This window comes from Macrosteles quadrilineatus, unplaced genomic scaffold (assembly GCF_028750875.1).
Source record: "Macrosteles quadrilineatus isolate MER2022 unplaced genomic scaffold, UCM_ALF_1.0 Scaffold_8__2_contigs__length_117827958, whole genome shotgun sequence".
NCBI classification, from domain to species: Eukaryota; Metazoa; Arthropoda; class Insecta; order Hemiptera; family Cicadellidae; genus Macrosteles; species Macrosteles quadrilineatus.
Window position 1 is genome coordinate 94,155,079 of NW_026542601.1, and position 25,488 is coordinate 94,180,566.

The following is a 25,488-nucleotide window of genomic DNA, read 5'->3' on the forward strand; positions in this document are numbered from 1 at the left end:
GTCCATTCTCATTCAAAGATACCAACAACTTTATTTTCATAAGACAATTTTTATTGATTACAAAAATAAATTAAATAGGTACTGTTTTTATCATATCAAATCAAGTGGAGTTTTAAAATATGTTTGACTAGTCAAATAATTCAAATTTAAATTCTTAAGGTATTTAAGAAAAACCAACATTGTAAATTAAGTGCTCTACAAATATTGTTGACATAAAAGCACAGTTTTTAGATGGTAAAGTTTTGATAAAAGGTTTGTGCCAATTAGTCACCCTTTCTTAGGCTAATGTCACGAGTTTTTGCATTTTAAGGGTGCGCTCTACCTCTGCAGTTTCGTGTAGACGCAAGGGTCTGGGGCAACAGTGTTTCCGAAGGCTACATTAAACGTAGAATCAAAGTAAGGGTGTCATTTTGAAGAGGATTAAATTATCTAAATTATTCTGGTTGCAAAATGTTTATTATTGTACGATAAAGACCAAAAATCTTCTTTTGAATGTAGACGAAAAACAGCAATTTTAAACTGCTTTAACTTATTATAGAATCTATATATTAATACACAATTGTTACTTTAAAATCTAAAACCAGGGTTTCATAGATTGTTCTTTGTTTTGTAAAACCCCACTCATTGTTTTTACTAGCATGTATTGGTAGTTTACAAAGGCAGTTACCGTGAACGTCTGCAAGCGCTTCTCGCGGCGCCATTCAATGGCGATACATAGCAACTGAAGCCCGAGCTGAGATTTCCGAGCTGAGGTAGAGCGCAACCCTTACAGATTCAGAAGTTTGTATTTTTCATTTGGAAAAATATGGGTTTGCTTGCCTGAGAAAATCAGAGTCCAGGAACTAAACATTACTCAAATATATACACAATTGTTCCATCTATTCATTAAAAATCAAAAGATCGGCAATGTGCTTATTTTATTTGATTTTTTCCTTAGACTGAATTTTCTCTGGAAAGCTAGCTGAACTGTTTCCAAAAGTTCTATTATTATATAAAAAATACAGTTTTGATTATAATCTTAGCTTATTTCCATGAATTATAAAGGGTCACATGCTTAGCTACCAATTATTTTATTGTGCATACTAGATTGAAATGTAGAATGTCTCACCTAAAACAAGTATAGTATACTATCATTGAGCTGTAAAAATTACATTATGTCAACATAGATACCTACTTTTTTCTCTAAACACAAAAATTGAAAAATGTGCTACATACAAATTTCATACAATATTAGTTATATAAAAATATCCTACTCCACTGTACATGAAAATAAGTATTACTACAGCTATTTAGGATAGGCTAGACAATAAATATGAATTACAATATAAATCGATAATTATAGTTGTTTCATAGTGACATTGACTTACTTTAATCGAATCAATAGTTTCAGGATCAAATATGAAATCCAAAGCAAAAATCTAATTTTCAGTAAGTTTGTTGAATCTAAAAATAGGTAATTATAAACAATAATCCACAAAAGTTATAACTGAAAAACTAAACCCCTTCCAAAAATGTTTTAACATGGGGCTTAACAATAACAATAAACTAAAATTAGAATTTCTTCAAAATTATTTTAAAATGTGTGTATAAACAACTTATGTTAAGGATGTAACATTAGAGCCCAAGAACATTGGGTTTAGGATTTTGTTGTGATGGCAGCAGGCTTACCTGAGTGGGAAAGAGTCAAATCTGACACAAGAAACGCATAACTTTAAACCAAAACACAACTTTCTCTCCAATTAACTCTTTCCTTAGTTTGTTGAAAATACTATCAGTGGGGGTGAAATATTCTAATGTTTAATAGAAAGTCTTACATTAAAATCTTTTGTAATAGCCCCGGAACTGTAATATTGGCCAATGGTTTCTACAGTAGTTGTCATGTTTCGGCTTTGTTAGAGAAAACATATCATAACTCCTGAATGTTACAATTTGGAACTGTCGTCAGGTACTGTCAAACCCAATAGTAGTTTTGTGTTTCTTGTGCCAGATTGGTCTCTTTCCCATGTACCTAAACTTGATATCCTTACAAAAAATCCTTAATTACCCAAGAAAAGAGTTCCAGGCAGTTGAAAGCATAGAGAAAGGTCACAACAAAATAAACTTGATATCTCGCCACTACAAGAGGATAAATCGGGATAGCTCTTCAGAAGAATGAAAGAAAATGTGAAAACTTATGTGCTTTCTACTGCCTGCATCTCGTTTATAGGTAAGTATATCAATTCCTTCTTTCTTAATGTGCTCCTAAGCCAAAAGCTTATTCTCAAAATGAATCTAACAAAAAAAAAATATCAATCCTTAGCTAGGATTCTAATACCATTTTTAAAAGGGATTTCATTTGGGAATATATATTTTAAAAAGCTATAATATATGACTACACTACAAGTATCTTTGGGCAATATGAGCCCCATTTACAATTAAATTCCTTCGTAATACTTAGTACTAGCACTTTAAATTACACAAAATATAATATTAGTAAAACTATTGAATGATAAAACTTTATAAAACATCTCTTTTCTCAACACAACTAAGCACCCAAAAAATAGGACAAAAAGGTATATCATAGATAAAGCTTTAATCCTTACAATAGCTGCTAATGTTTGATATATGAAAGGAAAACTAAGTTATTGAGTTGTTTTTAAGGTTGTAGGCATAACTTAATAGCCATGTAAGTAATTAATTATTCATGGTTTACATGATTGGGATGAATAACATAACTTAGCCCAACTGCCACAGTGTACAACTGTTAGCACTACAGCAAATACCAAAATATCAACAAAAACTATTACAGCTCACTTATTATTAAATTACGCTTTGAGACACTGGAAAAAAATAAATTCTTCATATTTACAAAGACTAGGCTATTTAATGTGTTTGAAATTGGGGATAGCCTATACTTATTTTTTCTAGGCAATATTTGTTTGGAATAAGGAATAAACTTATGTGTTCATTAATGGAACGCCTACACATTCCATAACTGTGAGTTTTAGCAAATTTCCCATGTAGGGAAACAGCTATTACCCTGGAAAGATTTTTTTCTTTGTTTTGATGTCCCAAGAGGCTATACAAGAGGATAACATAGATATAATATGTGTGTGTGTCTATCAAGATAACTGGACTAATTTTGGTCCGAATTTGAAGAAACTTTCCAAGAATGGGTAGAACTGGATAAATTTGAAATAGTCTGTAGGTTTGCTGCGGTGGGGGTACTTATCTAAATAACTTATTATTTATAAAATAACTTTTTTTGAACTTAGTGGTATATTTAAGATCCGAATAACGCGCGAATAACTCAGTGTGTTTTTATAATCAAATGGTGCAAAATTATACATTTCAAAAGTTATTTCAGCCAGGAGGTGCATGGCATTAATCTGAATTCAAAAATTTAAATGTCCTGCTGCATGTTCTTTACCAACATCATTTCCTGCTTAATTGTCTCCGAGTAGTCAAGCAAGCACAGGTCGTGAGAAGGAATGAGGCTTGTAGTATGTGTTTGGTCCCCGCTGAGGACAAGACTGTCTCTCGTACGATAACAAGTGAGCGCACTCCTCACCAGGCGGCGCTACTTTGTCACACACACAGTCCAGCGTGACACGCGACACAGTCAGCTGTCCGGCGAGTGAGACATGGGCCGGCTGCAGCGAGCGCGAAACACCTCGTGCCAGCAAACACTCCTCTTCCACAGTCGCGCGCAATGCTTCCAGGTCATCGTACTTCTCTGTAAGAAATCCAACCTAATCATCCACAAATAGTTTATAAGGGTGTCTTAAGTTGTCTTTTTTTATAGTATGTGAAATAACTTACTCACTGTTTCACAGCAAATTTTTCACAGTTAGTAGAATAACTATTTCATGTTCTAGTTGTTTTTCTAGGCCACTTCATGCAAATCAAAATAAGAAGGTTACAATACCTGCAGACTGCCTTTAGTGGTCCTTAAATATCCAACAGGATTACGCGTTTCGGTATTTGTTATACCATCATCAGATCCATATACAAACTTGAAGTTTTTTGACTCATAATGTCACGTCACAGTTTTAAAACACAGTTACAAAACATTTAAACACGAAAACTATTTACAGTAGGCCTACTAATTAAAAACGAGAGACAAAAGTGAAGCAATGCATGCAATTTCAAATGTCGAGTCTCAACTCATCTCAAGGCAGTCTGCAGGTATTGTAACCTTCTTATTTTGATAAGAATAACTATTTATGCAACTAGTGAGAGGTATTTTTTCAAATAAGACACAAATTTTAACAAAAAAATTAATCATGTACTCAACAAATGTACTGAGAACATTGAAATTATGATTTTTGTGGGTGACCTGCATTATTGTATACATGACTAGCTGTTACCCGCGGGTTTAAATATTGGTTTATATTATATTGGATTATATTATTATTCTATCTTATTATTATATAATGTATGATGTAGGCCTATAGTTCTGAACACCATTCAAGTATACTCTTGTATATTTTTTAATAAAGTACTGTACCTTTGAATTGAATTGAACCCCAGTCAATAATTAAAAATATGAAACCCAACTATGAAAGTAAACAATAATTATAAAAAAAGTTCTAGTTTTGGTCTTAAAATTATTTGACGTCCTGCTTGACAAACCTTACCTGGAGTAATCCGGCTCATTCTCTCAAGGATACACTGTTCGTCCCTCGGCAGCCGAACATAGACATCTGCAGAAGGCAGCCAATGAGTTGTCACCACCAGATCCACACCTGAACCTGCTAACGCTGGGGCCAGCGTTCCTGTCATCAACAGCATTTAGTGGACGTTTCCCAACATTGGTAATGACCAGCGACCACAATACTTACACTACACACCTAAAGGCGACTTACAGTTCCACATAGTGTTTTTACACCTCTCTCCCAGCTATTGGCAAACAATTTTATTTGCATGTTAAAATAAAATATAATCAATAAAATCAACTAAATACACAACACAAGGGCCAAGGTTTAAAGTTTTTTTTTATAGTAGGCTTAGCTGGATGGAGAAGAGTTCAAAACTGTACACAACAAAAATTAGAATATTTCACGTAACTCAACTGAAAATACATTTTTCCTACAGTCACCTGATAAAGTGTGCTTCTTTGCACTGATTATAGTCAAGGCCACACTAAAAAAAACAGGCCGTAATGCTCGTCAAGTATGACAGCACAATAGAAGACGGCAATGACGTAGGTATTTATTTATTTATTTTCCAAGGAAAGATTAAAACAAGCAGCTGATCACAAACTGCAAACATTACGTCATTGCCATCTTCTATCGCGACGTCATGCTAGACGAGCATTACAGCCTGTTTTTTTAGTGTGGCCTTGTTATAGTAGAGAAAGTTGCTAATTACAGCATTTATTTACTTTTGCCTTAGTCACTAACAGGACTTCAAGATCACGCCACTCATCCTACACTCATATTTGGGTTAAAATACGCACATAGTGGCATCCCCATCTTAAATATTTGATAATTGAAAACACCAGTATTCCAACCAAACAACACAAAACAGCGTGCTTTTATTATTTATGTAATTCGTGTACGCTTGGAAATAGGTTAACAATACCTTTGACTCCAATAGTCAATTGCAATACTTAAAGATACTACGACTACGATCAGCTGGTGCAGTTGTTTCCCATTTTGTTCAGCGCTTGGATTTAACCTAACCTTAAAACCGGTTGTATTGTGTTTGAAAGACTAATTATTTCTATGCTTTATAGTAACTGTAGGAAAACTATAATGTGTAACACGAGTGCAAAGTGCTACTTTACACTAGTTGAACAAATAACTATGGAATTGGGATAAAATTTTGAAATCCAAGCATTTGCTAAAGAAAGAATTATCCACTGTGGCAGCAGTGTGAATAGCAAAACTGTTAAACTGAAACTGTGAAACTGTGTAATTATTAACTGTTTTAAATAATTACATAAACAACAAAAACCTTAAAAAAAGTTGGTCTGTGAGACATGTATTTCTATTCCAGGGGAATGCTGTAGGTTTTTTAACTAGCCTAGCAACATTTACTATGGACGTACCTGGTGAGCCTACATGAGGCAGTAGCCGAGAGGTGTGGATACTGCGGCGTGGTCGGTTTTCCTCGGCTCTCTCATCTCGTCCCATCACGTTGGGAGGGAACACAGGTCCGTCATCACCCTCTGGTCCATAGCCAGCCTCTAGATCTCCCACTCCTAGTGTGTCAGGCAGCACACCTCCGTACATGCCTAGGTTCTGGTACCTGTAGGAAAAAAAACTGATTTGAAAATATGTTTTATTTTATTTGGTTTCTGTAAGAAATGCCTGTTTATTATTTTCATTTTCAAGCCAACATTTAGCTGTTCAAGTAATTTGAATAGGAAGAGTTCTTCTTTTTTCTTGTCTGCTTTTTTCCCACACAGTAATTTTTTATACAGTCAAAATGTGAATTTAGTTTATTAGTCTGAAATCACTCTTATTGTCCTTTGTTAATTTACCTTGATTTATAAAGTAGTTAGTTTATTTTTGATTTTATTTGTTTTCAATGGCTTGTGACTCCCTCTTATCCGGACACCCTTCAACTAGACATTGGTTTAACCGGACCACACTCAGCAGAAGTGACATCTCTTTAACGGGACAATTTTATGCAATAAGGCAGCTGTTTTTTTGGAAAAGTCACTTCCATATTTGGTAACATCAATTTTCCTCCGAGATGCCCAGACCTAACTCCACTAGACTTTTTTCATAGTCATAGTCAAGAATCTTTATTCATGATGATAGTATACATGGTTGTACATGAATAGTGTCAAATCAATTTAAACTAATACTTAAAACTATGATGAAGCCATTTTCCATTCATCTAAAGAATATAAGGACAGGTCCATTAATATTCCTTGGGACGTTTTTTTAAAATGTTATGATGGGGTTTTCTTCTGTTTTGTGAGGGTATCTAAAAAGTCGGGTATACAACAATGCTCCTGCTACCCTTGATCATCTGAAGCAAAATATTCGTGAGGAAATTTAAGCCATCCCACCAGAACTCTGCCGTCAAGTCTTTGCACATGTAGGGTTTTGTTTGGCGGAGTGCCGGCGCTCTACATATGGATGATGTAATCTTTCACAAGTAATTTCCCTAAAGTGTACAAACTGGTATTCTTGAAAAAATTGTTGTAAATAAAGCCATTTTTCTGTGTTCTTCATTTTAAAAGTGCATTCCTTTCTTAGACACCCAGTAAGTACTACACATGTAAGTAAGTTTACACATGTGCCCCCTAATAGTATCAAAGTTGGGTCATAAATATTCACACAGTTCTTATATTTAAAATATTTACACACTCCATGAATGTGTATTTTTGTAAATAATACAGTATAGACTAGTGTTAGTGATAAGAACTTAAGAAGACCCTTGAAGATGCCACTCAAGCTGGCTAAATGCATAAGGTGATAATAAACATATAACGTACAAGAACTCAGATAAGTAAATGTAACATAAGTTAATACATGTTCTTGAAACTGGGATAACAACAAATATTTTAACAGTTGTTTATAAGTTTAAAGACAATCACCGTCTGTTGGTGCTGTAGTCTGACTCCTGTGGATGCCACTCCATCTGAGGCCGACGCTCTCGTAGTCTCTCGTACTCCTCCATAGCCTGGTTGAGGTTCACTGGCAACTCATCACTGGAACCTGAGTACAGCCCCAATAGTTGTTACTAGTTGTACTACTAGTAGTTGTTACCAATAGTTGTTGTATTGTTGTTGCACTCTTTAACTAAGTTAAAACTAAGTGCGGAAGAAGTATTCTAAAATACTGTGTAGCAAAGCAACATTGACAGATCAAATATGATTTTTGTTTAACTGTTTGGACTAGAAACAAAAAGAGTGCCCATTGGAGACTGACAAGAGTTAACAATGCGCTTAGAAAATCTGATTTTAAACCCAACTACTTCTGTCCTGATAAATGTTATAATCATGAAACAATTTGTGATGGAAATTTGACTAATAAATTATTAGGCTAAATTAATTTTTCTTTTGTTTTTTTGTTCAGTTTCTGAAAAATCTACTATTTTCAAAAATTTGAACTTATACCGATTTTGGCAACTTTTAAAACTCCATCTCTGACTTACCAAACTGTTGTCTGTGATATCCGTTGTGTGAGTGGTGGTGTGGAGAAGCTTTCAAATGTTCCACTGAATCACCAGTGTGATGGAAATTATTCAGTTGTTGTGTTGGCTGCAGTGGTGTTGGTTGTTGCTTCAGTATTGGCAGCCCTGAGGTCGTCTGTTGATCAACTGGTGCTGCAGTGGTGTTGTGATCTTCCTTCCAACGTTTCTCTAAAATTACAGATAGATTTTAGCAAACATATGCATAACAATTTTATTTACAACTGTGTACCTTCACAGGGATCACGATGACATATGATGCAATTTGCATGACAATAAACATATTGTTTCCAGTTACATTACAACTATCCCCCATAAGATCTCTACTGCATGGTGAATGTGGAATGGAGTATAGGGCCTTGAAATACACAAACTCTATGGTTGGCCAGCTTCGCTTTAGCTAACATCATGTCTTTTTTGAAGATACAACTGCCTGGTTTTTGGCTAACCGTTTTAAACTCAACGAGGATAAGACGCAGCACATCATCTGCAGCCTTTCCAGAGACCAGCCTGGTGTTCAGGATCCAGTAAAACTGTTTGTATTTGTTCTTGATGGGAAGTTCAGCTGGACACATTGCATAGACCAGACCACCAACAGACTCTCACAGATCTGTTACCTCCTCCTCAAACTAAAATTCTGCGTAACAGAGGCATACTTGGTGATGGTGTACCATGCCCTCTTTCACTGCCATGTCAGCTATGGCCTTCTTCTCTGGGGACACTCGCCAAAGGTTGTAGAAGTGCTTAGGCTCCAGAAGCGTGCAGTAAGGATTATTACTGAGAGTGAGTATCGTGCTCATTGCAAACCCCTCTTTGCACGACCTGGTTTGCTTACTGTAGTTGGCCACTACATACTTCTCTGTCTGGTGCACGTTAGGGCCAATATAAACAACTTCAGCACTCATGATGACGTCCTCCAGCACAACACCAGGCAGCGCCGTCAGCTTAATGTACCCAGGGTGCGATTATCTAGGACCCAAGCTAGTTATAATGTGTCTGCCATAATCCGCCTTAAGTTTGTTCAATAAGCTGCCACGGCATATACAGTTGTTGGACTTTAAAACTTTTGAGGCAGTGTTAACCTCTTTCATCAAGAGCCGGGCCTATTATGACATCTCAGAATATCTAAGGGATGACTTTAGAATCCTGTAGCCTGCCGAAAGTATTGTAAATAGTTGTAAATATATGTTTATTTCCAGTAACCGTGTTAAGTGACGCTGTCAATCCCACTTTGTGAGTAAAAGACGAAGGAGAAGGTATTAAGGTATGCATTGTTCCTCCACTCTCCTGCATTCCGTTTTATCGTTGTTCGCTTCTTTTGCCTTAAATATTACATTCCAAGACTTATATTATAGTTAATAAGTATTTCATTGTATTTTAGCTTTTGGAACTTGTTCTGCTCCTTAGTGCCTATGCAGAATGGTTAAATATTTTTTAGAAGAGCTCAAAACTTTATATTAAACCCGTCTACAGCACAGTAGTGTTTTTTAATGTCTTTTTTAGGAAAAGAAGGTTGATTGTTTTCAGACCAGTACTTTATAAGATCAATTTTCAGATAGCTCAATATACCTGAAGAGTATATAAGCAGGCCCGGTGGTGCAGTGTGTTCACTGAAGGCATAGAGTCGCAAATCAAGCGAGGCATTGAACCTGAGGCGGCAAAGATCTGCCTTTACCCTTTGTCTAATGGGTGTGCCTGAGAACATAAATAACAGATTAATCTCAATGTTTCTGGCATCAATGTCAAGCCTGTGTGATGAACAAAACCCAAAGTGTCAGCTAGGTTCGTCAAGAAGTTAGAGTAAAACAGCTATGTCTTTGACCTCATTAAGCTAGAGAATTCAAAGTTAAGTTTACGTAACGGTAGTGTATGTCAAGTCAATGGTTCTTTCTAGCACTAAAACATATTGTATTAATGGTACACTAGAAACACTCTAACAGATTAATACAACGATAAAAAAGATTACAATTATAAAACTTGTCAATCTGCTGTTTAGCACAAGTGAGTGATTTGGGAGTGTTTTTATACCATTTATAGACCTGATTGTCAAAATTGAACTATAAAATTCAGAGATTAATGTTTTTTTTTTTTTTTTTTTTTTTTTTTTTTTTTTAACATGAAAAAATATGTGTTTTGTTTGATTATGGAGTAATTAAGGTTTGTATCAAGATCAAGTCATCTATGATGATGTTGTTGTGAACTATGACAAGGTGTGTCAACTATACCACAGCTTATTAAAAAAAAAACTGTTTTTTTATTTCCCACCTCCACATCCTAGGATGCTGGGCTCTAACCTAGAAACGTGTTATACATTACTTCAGTTTAGACCTAGAGCGTGGTCAGTTATGGCTCTATATTTGAACCTGAAGCTCCGTGCTCTACCCTAGGACCACCTCACCCCCTAAGCTGGTTGTACACAATGGGTAAAATGGTAGGTTATAAAAACATTACGTTCAAATTTGAAATGTCTCCCCCCACCTACTTTATTGATATACTGTACCCTGTAATTTGTAAAATCAATTAATAAAACATAACAAACACCACATTTAACTGTATCACGTGTTTACATACTGTTGAGAAAGGAGAACCGTTGGTCGTTGTTCTCGTATCCCTCGCAGACGCCAGACCAGTATAGAAACAGGTCGTTGCCTCGACCCGCAACACTCAGTGATATCCCGGGGACATCTACAAATGCTGAGGCAACCATGGGCTTGTCCATCAGAGGCTGCCCTGTGCGACCATCCACCACCGACGTCTGTGATGCGGTAAACAAATAAGTCATTTGATGGATTATTGCCTGGATAGGTGACCTGAATGATACTAGTCAGCAGCCAAGTCTTAATACAAGTCTTTGATGATCAAAAGGTATTTTGGCCATGTTGCAGTGTACAGAACTAGAATTTTTAACAAAGTATGAACAGTATACTTTAAAAAGAAAATCTAGACCCATGAAATAGGTGTAGATTAACTATTCCTTATTTTGAAAACAAATTAAAATATAGTGATAAGAAAAATATCATTCAGCACAGGATTTAAATGTTGTTTATGTATTCAAAAATATGTAATATAGCCTACTAGAACCCGCTAATCTGACCTTGGCTAGTCTGATTTATCGCTTAATTCGACCTTGCCATCGCCTGCAGGTGATAATGTTGTTGCAGTAATATAGTGACCATTTCCAGTGGTCGTGTGGTTTATTTGTGGCCACCACAAATATCTTGTTAATAACCCACGGTCACTGAAACATCATCATAGTCTTCCGCAATCACGGAAACATTATCGTCATCCCCCACAACCAAATCCAGGACAACTCCTGGGGCTATGGAAACATTATTATTGTCTCCCCGATCACAGCAAGATATTTATTGTCTCCCGCGGTCACGGGAACATGATCTTCATATTCCGGGATTCCCGAAAAAAACCTATCATCATTGTGTCCCGTGACCACGGAAACTTTATCTTTGTTATACTGTCATTGTGTCAAACTCCTGAAAATCTGAATGACCTAAGGTAACAATAACATAATCATCGTCTCCCGGGACTGTGCAAACTATTTAATGTCTCTTGTGTTCCTAATGATAATTAATTTAATAACAAATGGATCCTCAAATAGTTACAATTCCATAAAGTAAACATTTTAAGGCAACATTTCAAACTAAGGATTCAACCATAGATATGACTTACCAGAGAATAGTAAAACTCGGGATAGGAAGATCCAACAACATGCGTAAACAAGAAGTCTGGAATGTCGTCATCGTTGAAATAAGCTGGAGTGGGAGAACTGAAAAAGGTGTGTGTTTTAGGTAAAAGGCGATCTTGAAATGGATCGTAGTTAAAAACAATCGAAGATCACAAAATATTTTGTCAAGTGATATTTAATGGTTACTATTGTGATGTAAGTTGACTTGAACATTAATTTGTCATTATTATTGTTGACTTGAGACTAATAAACAGTGAAATTGTTAAGCTTCTTAGTATTTAATAAGTTTGGGTGATTTCTATAGAAAACATGTATTTTTACTTTCCTGCATATAAAACTCCATTTACTTCGTATAGTTTGACATTTTGATAGTTCGACACCCCTTAAGTCCACAAAGTGTCGAACTATCGAGGTTCTACTGTAGTAACCGATGATCTGTAGAAAAATGGATGTAGTTGATGAGGTCAAATACCTTCTTGGTATAATGAGTAAATAGAGAAGATATTACAGTTTACTTGAAAGATATAAAGTAGGGGTATATCTATTGATCGATTTACTATTGAGATCACTTCCCCTCTCAAATGGTTTGAATAGTTTAAGTTATAAAATGAAAGCAAAAATCTTTTTTTTATACTATCATTATAAATAATTGAACTTAAGTCAATCTTAATCGTTACTAACCTTAATCTTAATCTAAATTTAGAACATATCTAAGATGTAAGATCTGTAATATTGTGCATAAAAAAAATTAAATATAAAAGGAGTATATTCTGGGAAAAGAAATATCAGATCTTTTTACCATTGGAAAAAATTAAATTATGATTCCTTTAAAACGATTCAAGTATTTATCAGTGTTACTCACTTGAGTATTTGAGATTTATAATTAAAGGGTGTTGAGATCTGTAGTGACTGTGCTGACACATTCCATATCTGTTCCAGAGTTACTCCGTCAATGGCTGTCACTTGGCTATCTGATATTATAATTATGTCTTCCGAGCCGTCTCTGTTGATATCTACCAAGACTGGTGCTTCGTTAACACCACCTCTGGTCAGTTGAACACTCTAAAAACAGGCAAAAAGAATGATTTTAAAGTTCAATGTATATTCAAATCAAATACGTTTATTTTCCATAAAACATCAAGATGTACAATAATCATTATCACATCCTTATACTTGATCTCATATACACACCTATTACATTTAATATACGTACATTTACAATACCTATACATTTATTGTCAATATACAGGGTGTTTATAAAAAAATGCCGGGATTTTAAATGATAACTCCTTGGGTACTAATTAAGGTAACTAAACGTTTTATAGGTCAAATTGAAGCTAAATTAACTAAGTTTTGTTTCCCATGTAGCAAGGGAGGAAACTTTGACCCTGGCATGAGCAAAACAGGTACACGGTGGTAGGCCGCTATTGTGACTCATACGCCTGATTCCAGTGGTCAGTACGTTTACGGAGCAACAGAAGGCAATAGAGAGTAATCTGAGGTTCGCAGAGTTTATATCGATTGCTAAATTAAACTAAATTTAAATCTACTTGATGATATGGTTTAATGAGTTTTGTGGCACCTTAGTGTTTTGAAAAGACATTCACCTGACCCGCCAAAATAACAAGCTATGATATAGTCGAAGAAATCCGACAATTCAGCATCTGAAGCCCGAAAAAATCGATTGCACGACAAAGTCAATGAGTTGAACATACCTAAATAGACACTTCATGACGTTATCCGTAAAAGATAGAGTTTTTGTGCTTAAAAAGATTCAGTTAAGACATTCAGATAAACCCGCCGATCACCCTAAGCGTACAAACTTTGCCAGTTTTATGCTCATATAAGATTGATGTGAATCAGAATTTAACTAAATTATTTTGAATTGTATCAAAGTATGAAAAAAAAAAATGTTTTTCCAGTTTTTTTTCTTTCAATTTGACGTTTAGATCGTTTAATTATTTTGAATAAATGCCGGCATTCTTTTAAAAACACCCTGTATTTATTTTTGGCCTACACTGTATCATAGGGATGCACTGTGGATGCGATGCTCACTGGTGTGGATTAACGTCCGCACTAGTGAGTACTACGACTATCCGCAGTACTATCCTGATAATTAGACCAATTCGTAAATTACAAGGAAAAATGTGGTTCGGATTCCACTATAAACTGTAGGTCCCTTAGTTGCCATTAGCTGTATGGGCTATTAATTAACAGCTGTGTCTAAGGAACATGTCGGCCTTAGTCACTAACAAGACTACAAGATCGCGCCACTCATCCTACACTCATCCTTCACTCATATTTGGGTTAAAATACGCACATAGTGGCGTCCCCATCTTAAATAATTGATAATTGATAATTGATAATTGATAATGAATGGATTAGAGCAGGGGTGAACGGATGGTTGCAGTAAAGCCATCAAGCATTATAAGTGAAGTAGGTCAATTGTATTATTTTTTGTCACGGTATTATTCACACACACATTTAATTGATTATATCTTGTCAACAAGATAGATGTAAGGAAGTACAGCTATTAAATAAATAAGCAAGAAAATTAAAATTACAAACAATATCGCTGACCTTTTAATAATTAGAATACAACTTATTTGTGGGTTATTTAGCGGGGTGAACTTGAAATCAATATCTATCCACCAATAGATATCTTATCAATATCTCCACTGGAATATTGCTTGCCCGTCAATATAGTATTTTGTTGCTCTTTTTTGCCGTTCCTCTAAAAATATGGTCATAGAGCAAAAAAGGTTGAAGAACCATGGATGAGAGACTCTGAAGTCATCAGCCACTCAAAAACGACATTACAATTAATTATATATGGAGGTAGATTATGTTCTCAGCAATATAGAATGCAGTATTTTTCCAAGAACTTAAGGCTACAATACCCACAAGTTTGGTTGGTATCCACGAGATAACCGTAAGATGACCCTGTGTCTTGTACAATACTTTTGTTCCAAGCTTGGAATAATAATTTTCCAGTATTAATTAGCAATAATGCTATACTCGGTCAGTTTACCTGTGACATGTTTCCAATGACAAGATGGTGTAGTGGTACAGCATACAGGCCACCAGCAGACTCAGTGCTGCCTGTGGTGAACAGCAGCACATCTGTACCATCAGGTCTGACCATAACCTGAGGGTGACTGTACACAGGGAGGTAGCCAGGGGTTGAAGCCTGTGACACCACGCGACCAGTCCGACCACTCAACACCACCAGGTGTCCTTGCGCCTCTCCTTCAACAGGTAAAGTTATAAGTTTGTTAAACACTTCTCTGAAACTAAAAATTTTAGATGATGTAACTAACTCATTTTTATGAAAATGTAAATATTTTTAGCTAGGGATTGAAGCCTGTAACACCAAACTCCCTGTTGTTCTACTCAGCACTACCTGCTGTTTGTATGTACTGTATGCAGTCTTTACTGTGAGTGACCTAGACAACGGGATGTGTCCAACGTTGCACAAGTAGTTGGTCCAGCTTCGTCAATGGAATATACTGGAGCAGTTGAGCAGACGACAACATGGATCTTGTACCATGATATACATAAACGTCAGAAAATAACTGTAACTGAGGAATTTTTAATCAACAGTTTTTTTTTTTATTCCCTCCGTAACCTTCAATTGTACAAAAATGCTTTAACATACTAAATTGATTTTTTTTTAAGCCCTACAAGATACAGACCGTTTCACCGTGCTTGGCGTGTAGGGGAGGCACTGCGAGAGAGACAGAAAAATAAAAAAAAACTTAAACATAAAGCAAACTAATTTGACAGCTGATGCTAGTTCACAACTTCAGTATTTGAACGTGACTGTACCGTACATCGAGGCGTAGTGGGGGAAAGGTCTCAGTGCTCCAGCGAGGCGCCACGCACCGTGACACTATCTGTATCTGCAATGAAAATTAGGTATTTCCATGTTTTAAGGCAACACATTTGAAAAACCAATTGTTAACAACCTAAAAACCCCATAACACTCCATTCCCATGACCTGATCTATTTTTCTTCTTTTTTGCTTGTGTCAACACCAGAGAGGCATTTTTTTAATGAAATTAATTCAAATGCTTTTAAGGGAGTGTGGTCCTAACCCATACAATTTTTGTGAATGTGTCGGCAACTGCATTGTAAGTGCGATCTTACTGCTCCACAAACTCATTCTAGTTTATTCTGCTCTGCACATTCAAGTCATTTCATCAAAATCAGGCCACAACTGCTAGAGTTATGTTCACAGACACACACACATAATATATATATATACATAAATAAAAGTTGGAACGGATATTGTTTTTGGCCTTTAGGGACATCAAAATGGAAACAAATAGGCCCCGAGTATAGACCATTACATGCCGCCTACAGTAAATAGCTTCTACCATTTAGGGAAATTCGCAAAAAAAAAAATAATTAGAATTCAACAAATTCTCTGAGGTAGGTCTTTGAGGTGAATGTTGCAATATTTACCTGCAACAATGGACGAGTGTGCTGCCAGAATATCTGGCACCAGGTCAAAGTCAACATCGTTGATGTACTGGACAGCGTAAACATCGACATCGTCTTTGCTGGGAGGCTTCTTTAACTCCCACAAAACACTTCCATCTAGACCGCTCAGAGCACTCAACACCTGTAAGGAAATGGGAACACAAAAAGGTGAGGTGATTGAAGGTCCTTAAAAATAAATACATCTACTAATAAGGCTAATATGACTTTATTGAATGTGACTAGAGGTGTGTGAGGCTTTATTTTTTATCCGAGCCAAGCCCAGTCTACAAGCTTGAGAGATTAAGAGCCAAGTCAGAAAAGCAAGCTTGCGCAGAGCTTTTAATGGTGTGCAAGACATGGAGAGATGTTGAGGATATTGCTGCAATCACGGAAGACAATGATTTGATTTTAAAACAGCAGGAGATATTGAGTATTTTGCTGCAGTTGCAAAAGACAATGATGATGTCCACACAACCGCAAAAGATGTTTAGTATTTGATTTGGCTCTGTGATGATTTTTCCATCACTGCAGGATTTTCTCCAGGATTTCGCTGATATCGCGGAAGACAATTATGATGTCTATACTACCGTGGTAGATGTTCAGGATTTTGCCGCATTCAGGAAGGATGGTGATGATGTTTCCGTGACCGCAGGCAATAAAGAGGATTTTTCCACGATCGCAGGAAATAAAACACAACTACAAAACTGATATAAATATTCTGTGATAACATTGTGATAAATGCACATTACCAAAAAAAATCATTTATGATTGCTAAATTTAATTCCCAAGAATCGATGGAAGGACCAGGTGGAAAAAGGTTTGCAAAATCTGAGATCAAGGAAAGACAATTCAGAGAACAGGGAGAGATGAAGGCAACTTGTTGGCGAGGCCAAATACCACCTAGGGTATCCATGGCCATGGGAGTAAGAGTAGGTAGGTTTAATTCCGCTTGACTAAATACATAATAACATTAAATTGCAGTTTGAATTTAAAAAATCTGACAAATTTATTTATTAAATGGCATTACTTCAATTCATTAATCATTAGGGATATAAAAAAAAAGCTCAAGAATTAAGCTTTTTCCCAAATATTTTCAAAAATCTCAGACTGACTTATTTTTAAGAACATTTATAAAGTCAACAATTTTGATTTTACATGAATAATTGAAAACTGTAATTTGTCCCATTTTACTCACCCCGCCTTTACCCGAGATGACACAGTCGTTGGTCTTGTCTCCGTTGAGGTCAGTGGAGCAGTCGACAAACAACACACTCCTGTGGGTCCAGTGTTGCCACAATACCGCACCAGAGCCACCGTCAAGCGCCATCACTCCCCCTAGACAGGTTGGCACTCCTGGCATATAGCTGGGGCAAACCTCTTCGTCTAGTCCCATCTCATCAGCTCCTGCAGCAAGCAGTTGGACAGTAAAAAATTATGTTTGCAATGACTTGTGATATGTCAATACCATTCTTTCAAATTAATTATTGATATTGGTTCCTAACCAAAATCAACTCTGGTGCCATCAGTTCTGGACTGATAACTAATAGATGAGTGAACAAATCGTGTATGGCGGAGTCGGAGATTAATTGTTCGCTTGTCTGTGACTCTGTATGTTCGTGTCAAAAACTCAAGAACTGTTGCACTTTTAGCATTCAAATTTTGCACAAATAATTATAACACCACTGGGAAGACAACATTAAAATTCTAGACTATTCCGCTCATTAGTAATTATAAAACCCTGAAAATACATTTTTAAATTTGTCCCTTAACATTGTTGTAGTTAAACATTAGAAGCTACCTTTTTCCTTTTTCTTTATTTATTTACATTTTGCGACCAACAATTTTGTTGTCTACTTTAGACAAAGAAAACCATTTTTTCTCTAAACATTATCATTCATGGAGTATATATGTATATAGGTAGGTGATATGATAGAGGGCCGTCATCAACAGGCCCAATTAAAGATTCTTATAGAGCCGATATGTAAAATGCTGATCAGAAGGTTCAACAAGTTAACATTAGGCCGGCCGCACACTACATCGAAAGCGACACGACACGGCACAAAGATTTCTGTTTTTTTCTGTTCTGTTCTTTTTGTCGGATGCGTCTCAAACTCCGTCCGACACAACAAAACTCGACGGCTTCCAACTACCCCGCATGACCCCCTCTATTTTACTCATTTTGGAGAAAAACATCAACATTGTGATGTTCTTTCAAAGTAGAGTTGAAAATTGGCGGGTTGTTTTGAACCAAAAATATAAGTTAATCTACATCTACGGCCGCACTATGTTCACTCATTTTTTACTTCAACTTCACTTCATTTTAACTAAAAAGCAGAAAAAGAAAAAATCCTGCCCACTCGTTCCGTAGATGACAGATGTGTTCCAAGTGCTATCTGGAGAAGGAGGAGGATGTCACGTGATTCACAACGCATGCGCAGAGTGACTTTTCTGATTTTGTTTAATGTTTTGTCATAAAACAAAAATTTCTGTAAATTTGCCAGAGGAGGAAAACGCCTTAAGAAAGCGTATTATTGTGTGTCGCGTTTTGTTCTATGTAGTATGCGTCAGCTCCATTTAAACTCATACTAACTGAGCCGTATAGAACGCCTTCTGTCAAAATGTCTTATTGTGCCATGTTCAATGTAGTGTGTGGCAGGCCTAAGTAATAAATAGGTCCTTAAAAATTAAAATCAATAAAGAAAATACTCACCAACATATTCAGTGACATAGAGAAAGCAGTAACATCAAGCAACTAAAAAGTACAAACAAAATAAAATAATAAAAACATTTAACAACAAAAAAATTATAAATTTAGTAAGTTACTTAAAATAAAATAAAAATATATCTATGGAAATAAAAGTAAAAGAACAAGACATTCAACTTTTCTACCAAATGATTACAAATTAACCCAATTTGTAAAATATGTTTTACATGATAATTATTTTCAATTACAGTAGAACCCTATTAATCGACCTTACATTAACCAAAGATCGGATTATCCACCCTCGATGGTAAAATATTATAGTTTGTTTTGACCGGCCTTGCATTGAGAGCAGTTCGGTTTAACCAGTTTAACAACTTCAAGGTCAAGATAGTATTTGTGACTCCAGCATCCAGTGAAAGCTGTAAATAACCATCCCGTCTACAAAATGGTTGCTTGTCTTTAATTTCGACAAAATGTTCTGTACTGTATTACAATGCATTTGGAAAGCATCAATTAATACAGTACTTAAGGTATTAAAATAAGAATTTGTATTGACTCTTGCCTAAAAATATAATTTATTCCACTGAAAGAATTTTACTTAACCGTTGTTTTGTGTTTATTTGTGACTTTTCTACCAATACAAAAAAAGGGGAAAAGTGTAGTTTATTTTATAAATAATGCAAGTACGACTTCAAAATAATGATTATATAATTCCAAATGAATAGCATGTTTTTAGGGATTGCCCGTTTTAGCCAACCTTTTGAATTATCCAACCAAGGTTCGGTCCCATTAGGGTAGGTTAAGAGGGGTTCTACTGTATTATAATATAGAGCTTGCTTGGGCTAATTTTCAAAACTAGGCTGTACAACTACTAATTTACGATTCACTTTTATTTGATAAGTTATCAAACCAATGTTTTTTTTTCTTTCTGTTTAAAAAGTAACATTTTTACAAAACATGGAAGACAAATAAATATCTAGGACTATAATAATAACCAAAGCAAAATTTGAAACACCTTTTTATTTAGAAAGAAACTTCTTAGACTAATCGAAAAAAATAATACCTGTTCCATAACCAACAATGACATCTTGAATACCATCTTTGTTGACATCATTCAGTTTCAAAGCAGCTTCTGAAGTTAATTTTGGGAATGTCTTCACCCAAATGTTCCGTGTTTTTAAATCAGTGCAAGGTAAAACCAGTTTTTCATGCGGGACCATGTTCTCTGTCCAAATCCGTATTCTGTCCAATGGAAACGGAAACATATTGACGAAGACTACCACCAATGTGACAAGCCCTGAAAATCAAGATGAAGATTAATGGGAATGACTTAATACTACAATATTCTATAAAAAGATTCAGCCAATACCTCGGTATAAAAATGTGAGTGACCATCTTAATTTTATCCTTATTTATAACTAGCTGTACCCGCGGGCTTTGCCCCGTTTGACTTCATAAGTATTTGCATGGCTCATTCACGTCCTGGTTGAAGTTCGTTCGCTACGCTCACTCACCTTGAGGTTGGAGCTCGTTCGCTGCGCTCACTTGCCTTCAGGTTAGCTCGTTCGCTACGCTAACTCGCCTCCAGGTTGAAGTTCGTTCGCTACGCTCACTCACCGTTTGGTTGGAAATTAGCTGTTGTCATAAATTAAAAAAAAATAATAGTACTGCACCCTGTTGGTAATCCTTGTAACTTTTATAAGGTTAACATGGGGAACTACAGAGCCACTGGGGCGGAGCCCGAAAGGATTTTTGAGATAAGAATATGCTTTAATGTTAATCGGGAATGTGAGCTATCATCATGCCAAATTTCAGCCCAATCCGTCCAGTAGTTTATGCGTGATTGAGCAACACACACACACACAAACACACACACAAACTCACAAACTTTCAGATTTATAATATTAGTAAGATATGTGAAGGCGATTTCTACGAAACACTGCTCCTCCGTTAATAATGGACGAATCTTTACAAACCATGTGTCAAAATTAAGTATTTTGTGTGTAGACGCCCCCTTTCACAAATTCCTGTAATGAAAGTTCTCGGGGCCTTGCCCCACAGGCCATAAAAATCCCAATGTATTTCTTATGAAGAAAATATTTTGTCTATTTAACAGACGAATAATTTGTATTAATTACAGCTATTCATAGTAAACACATATGATGCCCACAAAAGTGTTCGTTTTCAGAGTGAGTTTGTTTTCAATTTCAATAACTGGAGTGGAGTGATTGATCACATTATTTTTGAGTTGACTCTTTTAAATAACCTGAAATTATGACTGTTATTTTTTTGATATAACGCCTGGAATACTTTGCAATTGCTCGAATTCGAGCAACAGGTGCACTCGTTTTTGTGTATTGTGGTGTGTAGACCACTCCCTTGAGAGAATAGTTAAGCGAAGCTCTTTGAGACAGGACCTTATGCGAACTATAATCAATTAACTCATTAACGGCTGATCATTGGCAAAGCCACTACGGATAATTATTTGCAAAACGGTAACAGAACTAAAGACCTAGACCTTAACAAAAAGATTAAGTAAACAAAGATTAGGAAACTTCCAAGTATCCAGGTGTGACACCTGTTTGATTTATATAGTAATACTCTGTTTATTTCTTATGCTGTATGATAGTTATACCATCGCAGGCTAAGCTGCATTTACAAGCTAGTTGTTACTGATTCTTAAACATCTGAAACCTGTTTGAACAAACTAATATCATTGAGTAGAATTCAATAATTTGAAACAAATTTAAGTTATCAATAAGATACCGGTACGTCTTATGGGATTGTGGATATTTATCTTAAGTTAACCCGTTTCAAAACCAGTATCTAATAATTTGAATCCAAGATTATAGCCTATAAAGGACTATTGACACCAAACAATAAATTACCAAACAATGCCACAAGTGCAAGGAAGCCGTAGCAGCAAGGCACACAAAATGCTCGACACTGAGGCTGCTTGCAGATTTCTGGATGGAACTGACTTCCACTCGCAGATTTATTTTTCCTCCTTGGCGCCATCAAAGGTCTTTTTACACCTCTTTCTTCATCCATTTTAAAGCCATTTTTTCCATCTCGGATAAATACTTCATCATCAACATCATCACTGACATCATCATCATCGAAACTGTCACGGACTGCAGGTTTATTTGTTGTGTAAGTTGCCATTATTAGTGCTTCTGCAATACAAAAATTGAAATAATTTATTAACAAGAATGCTCAGTCACCTTTCACCACTGAGTTTAAAAAGTGATGTTTTTTCACCTTCTAAACTAAAATATTTTAACTTAGCCTTACTTTTTAATGACATTTTTGGAAAAAGGAAATTTTAAATTTTTATATTATTTGGTTCACTCTTTGTCAACACATTTAAAAAAGGATCCTGAATTGATAGCTCAATGATAAATGCAACTAGATTAAATATCAATCCTCCCCCAAATGCTATCAATACACTAGCGCTTTAAGTCTGGTGTTGTGATAGGTACCGTGTGTAGTTAAAACAATAATAATATCGTCTGTTGCGTTAGACATGATGTTTTGTCGATGATTAGCCACCATGGATGTAAAAAGAGTGCAAGGCAAAAAATGAAAATGTTAAATAAAATAAAGGGAAAAACTTTTATTTTGTACCTACAATGGGCTTGTAAGTTAATAATTAAAAACAAAAAAGGTTGTGGTAGGCATATCACCAAAGTTCTTTATCTTTTAAAAACCAACACAAAACAAGTGGAAATTCACCAAAAATGTCTTAACATGACATTTTAATTTTGTTCTTGATTGATTTAAATTATTAAATTAATTTAAATTTGTTCTTATTGAAAAAACTAGCACGATACTGTAGGCTCTAGTCAGACGGAGCTGGATTGGCACTAGAGACCACAGCTGGATGTTCACGTGACCTGCTAGTGACTTTTCAAGCGCTTGCAATACTAAACTAAACCAGTTTTAAAGTGAGGTACCAGCTTATGCAAGTGTTTCGCTAGCCGCTGGAGGAGCAGACACACGATGCTGGTTTTCGGCTAATTTTACAAAGGCATAAGTTCTAATTCTATTACTATGCAAGTATTTTTGAAATGGTTATTTATTGTGTTTCACCTTATATTACAATTGTGTAAAAATAGTCTGGATAAATTAATAAGTCAGTTCATTATAACCTAAACTTTGCCTTTGTAATCTAACCTATCTTCAAAACACAGTTTTGCTCTCCACAGCCCACACTCGGACACATCCAAACTACCATATTAACTCAAGTTTACCATCCGTTACTTATCTTTCAATAGCTTAACCCTTAAGATTCATAATTTTTAACTTAGTTTTACAACCACTTATGAGTATATCCAACAAAATATGATTGCATTTTTGGATTCAGCATGCAAAAAATTGTAAGTAGACATTTCAAAATTACTTGTTTAACCATTGTAGCTAAGTTATACAGAATAATTGTCACTAACTTAACTAGGCCTAGCAATGAAAAAACAGTGTGACAGGGGTTTAGCATTTTACTCATGACAATTTCTCAAAGTGACCAGCTTCAAATGTTTAAAGTTTCTAATCATTAGCCTATAATTTAATCAGTCAGACTCAGGTCTAATAGCAATAGCATTAGGTAAAAGCGATTTTGTAGGGTATGTTGAAAAAATGCTCAAATAAAACATTTAGCCCAAGCCAACATAGAAATACTTAAACTAATTAACAAATAAATAAACATGAAATTTATAAGTTATGGATTACTCTTTAAAGTGGGAGCAGGATAGTCAACAATATGTTTCGATTTAGTGCGAGTCACCTAACTACATTTTGGAGTAGGATAAGGGAATTTAGCTATTGAATGTTCAATCCTCAAGCAGGTATTTCTAACGTCATGCACATCCTGCCAATCATAAATGGCAAAACTATAAATAATAAAATCTAGTTCAAATAGAAACTTACCAAGGGAGACAATTTATTAAAATTCACTGACGGTTGAACAAGTGAACTACAAACAACAAGAACAGTGTTGCCACCTCGTTGTTGCGATTTTACCCTAAAGGCGGGCTAAAATTACCCTAAATTACCCTAAATCTACTTTGAGTTACCCTAAAAATTACCCTAAATGTTATTATTTGCGTTTAATGCTATAAAACATTGTTTAAATAATATAAATCTTACATAAGGTGGTTAATTAAGCTAAATAAGGTTCCAATATCAATCAATATACGTAAAATTATACTCGATTCTAAAAAAAACCCGAAAAAAACAAAATGTCGATATTCAGCTCTATCGTATATACGAAAAATATCGAATCAAGAATTATCGTATTTTCTTACTGTGTCGACCCATTAGCCTACTACTGTTTTTGGACAATCGTATCTTTGGCAATACGGTACGTGGTAACACCAAAGCTTTAATCTATACTTAGCAGTAATTGTTGACACAATTTGTAAAATAATCCTAGTTTAATTCAATTCAATCACATAATTAAAAATCAAGAAGTAATGAATAATATGTCATATTTTATTATAACGTGTTATAGAATTGAATACAATCTAAAACAGATAATTCACATTCACAACTATTGATTAGATCCATCGATTAACTTATTATAAAAAATGCATCAAAACAATCGATTTTTAAACCGGTTGAATCGCATATGACGGTTTTTTTTTTTGCCATAATATGTAGGTAATGAACGTTTTTTGCCAAATTGTTAAGTTTATTTTCATGTTTTTGGCTAAATTTCCATTGTTATGCTAACTTTTTGTTTTACCCTAAAATTACCCTAAATCTACCATTACCCTAAACTTTACCCTAAGACTAGTAAATTACCCTAAAAAAGGGTAATTACCCTAAAAGTGGCAACACTGAACAAGAAGTAAACAAACAAATGAATCAGTCAAAATCTGAATAGTATCTATCTGCAGACGACGGAATCGAATAAATTATTGCAGACCAATAATAAACAGCATGGAGTATACATACTTATACCTCGAATACTATCAGATATGTTTTGTAATAGTTTAATTCATTTTCACAATTTATAATAATTTATAAACAGTAACAATTAATTATCGTTTATATATTATATATTTAGATACTCTGTTGACTACAGTAGTTATTTATATTCTGACTTTAAAATCAGAATTCTGACATTGTTGTGGAATAACTCAGAGTGGAAGCCTAAAGGCGGCCGTGCTACTTCCCGCGTTCTGACCAACGATATATACAACCACGGCCCCGTGATACAACACGTTGGTTCTGACTATTCTAAGTTTTTTCTCAGATTAAGTAAAATATTTTTTTACAGTTGATGGCCCTTCAGCGCCGTTTTGTCTATGCTAATACTACACATGCACAAACAATGTCAATAAGAATAAGAAACAAATTAAATATCCCAATCTTTTTGAAAAACAAATTACAAAAAAATAATAACCATGTGAATAGTAACAATGCTAACAAAATTAATGACAATTAACCATGTAACTAACAAACT

At 35.2% G+C, this 25,488-nt stretch overlaps 1 protein-coding gene across 2 annotated transcripts; it reads right to left on the reverse strand.

Annotated features, from left to right (window-relative positions):
- Nucleotides 1-105: 105 nt before the first annotated feature.
- Nucleotides 106-23,995, reverse strand: LOC129001555 (uncharacterized). Of its 2 annotated transcripts, XM_054428882.1 has the most exons (15): nucleotides 23,949-23,995; nucleotides 21,911-22,198; nucleotides 20,086-20,319; nucleotides 17,514-17,722; nucleotides 16,301-16,460; nucleotides 14,865-15,082; nucleotides 12,696-12,895; nucleotides 11,818-11,914; nucleotides 10,705-10,888; nucleotides 9,703-9,828; nucleotides 8,098-8,304; nucleotides 7,538-7,658; nucleotides 6,035-6,234; nucleotides 4,620-4,757; nucleotides 106-3,715 (listed from the first exon to the last, which is right to left on the reverse strand). In XM_054428882.1, the coding sequence occupies exons 2-15, from the start codon at nucleotides 22,185-22,187 to the stop codon at nucleotides 3,444-3,446; spliced, it is 2,643 nt and encodes an 880-aa protein (XP_054284857.1). In that variant the 5' UTR covers nucleotides 22,188-22,198; nucleotides 23,949-23,995; the 3' UTR covers nucleotides 106-3,443. The 2 variants fall into 2 exon arrangements, with proteins under 2 accessions (XP_054284857.1, XP_054284858.1); XM_054428883.1 differs by lacking the exons at nucleotides 21,911-22,198; nucleotides 23,949-23,995 and adding an exon at nucleotides 19,029-19,070 and having other exon boundaries at nucleotides 20,086-20,131.
- Nucleotides 23,996-25,488: the final 1,493 nt, after the last annotated feature.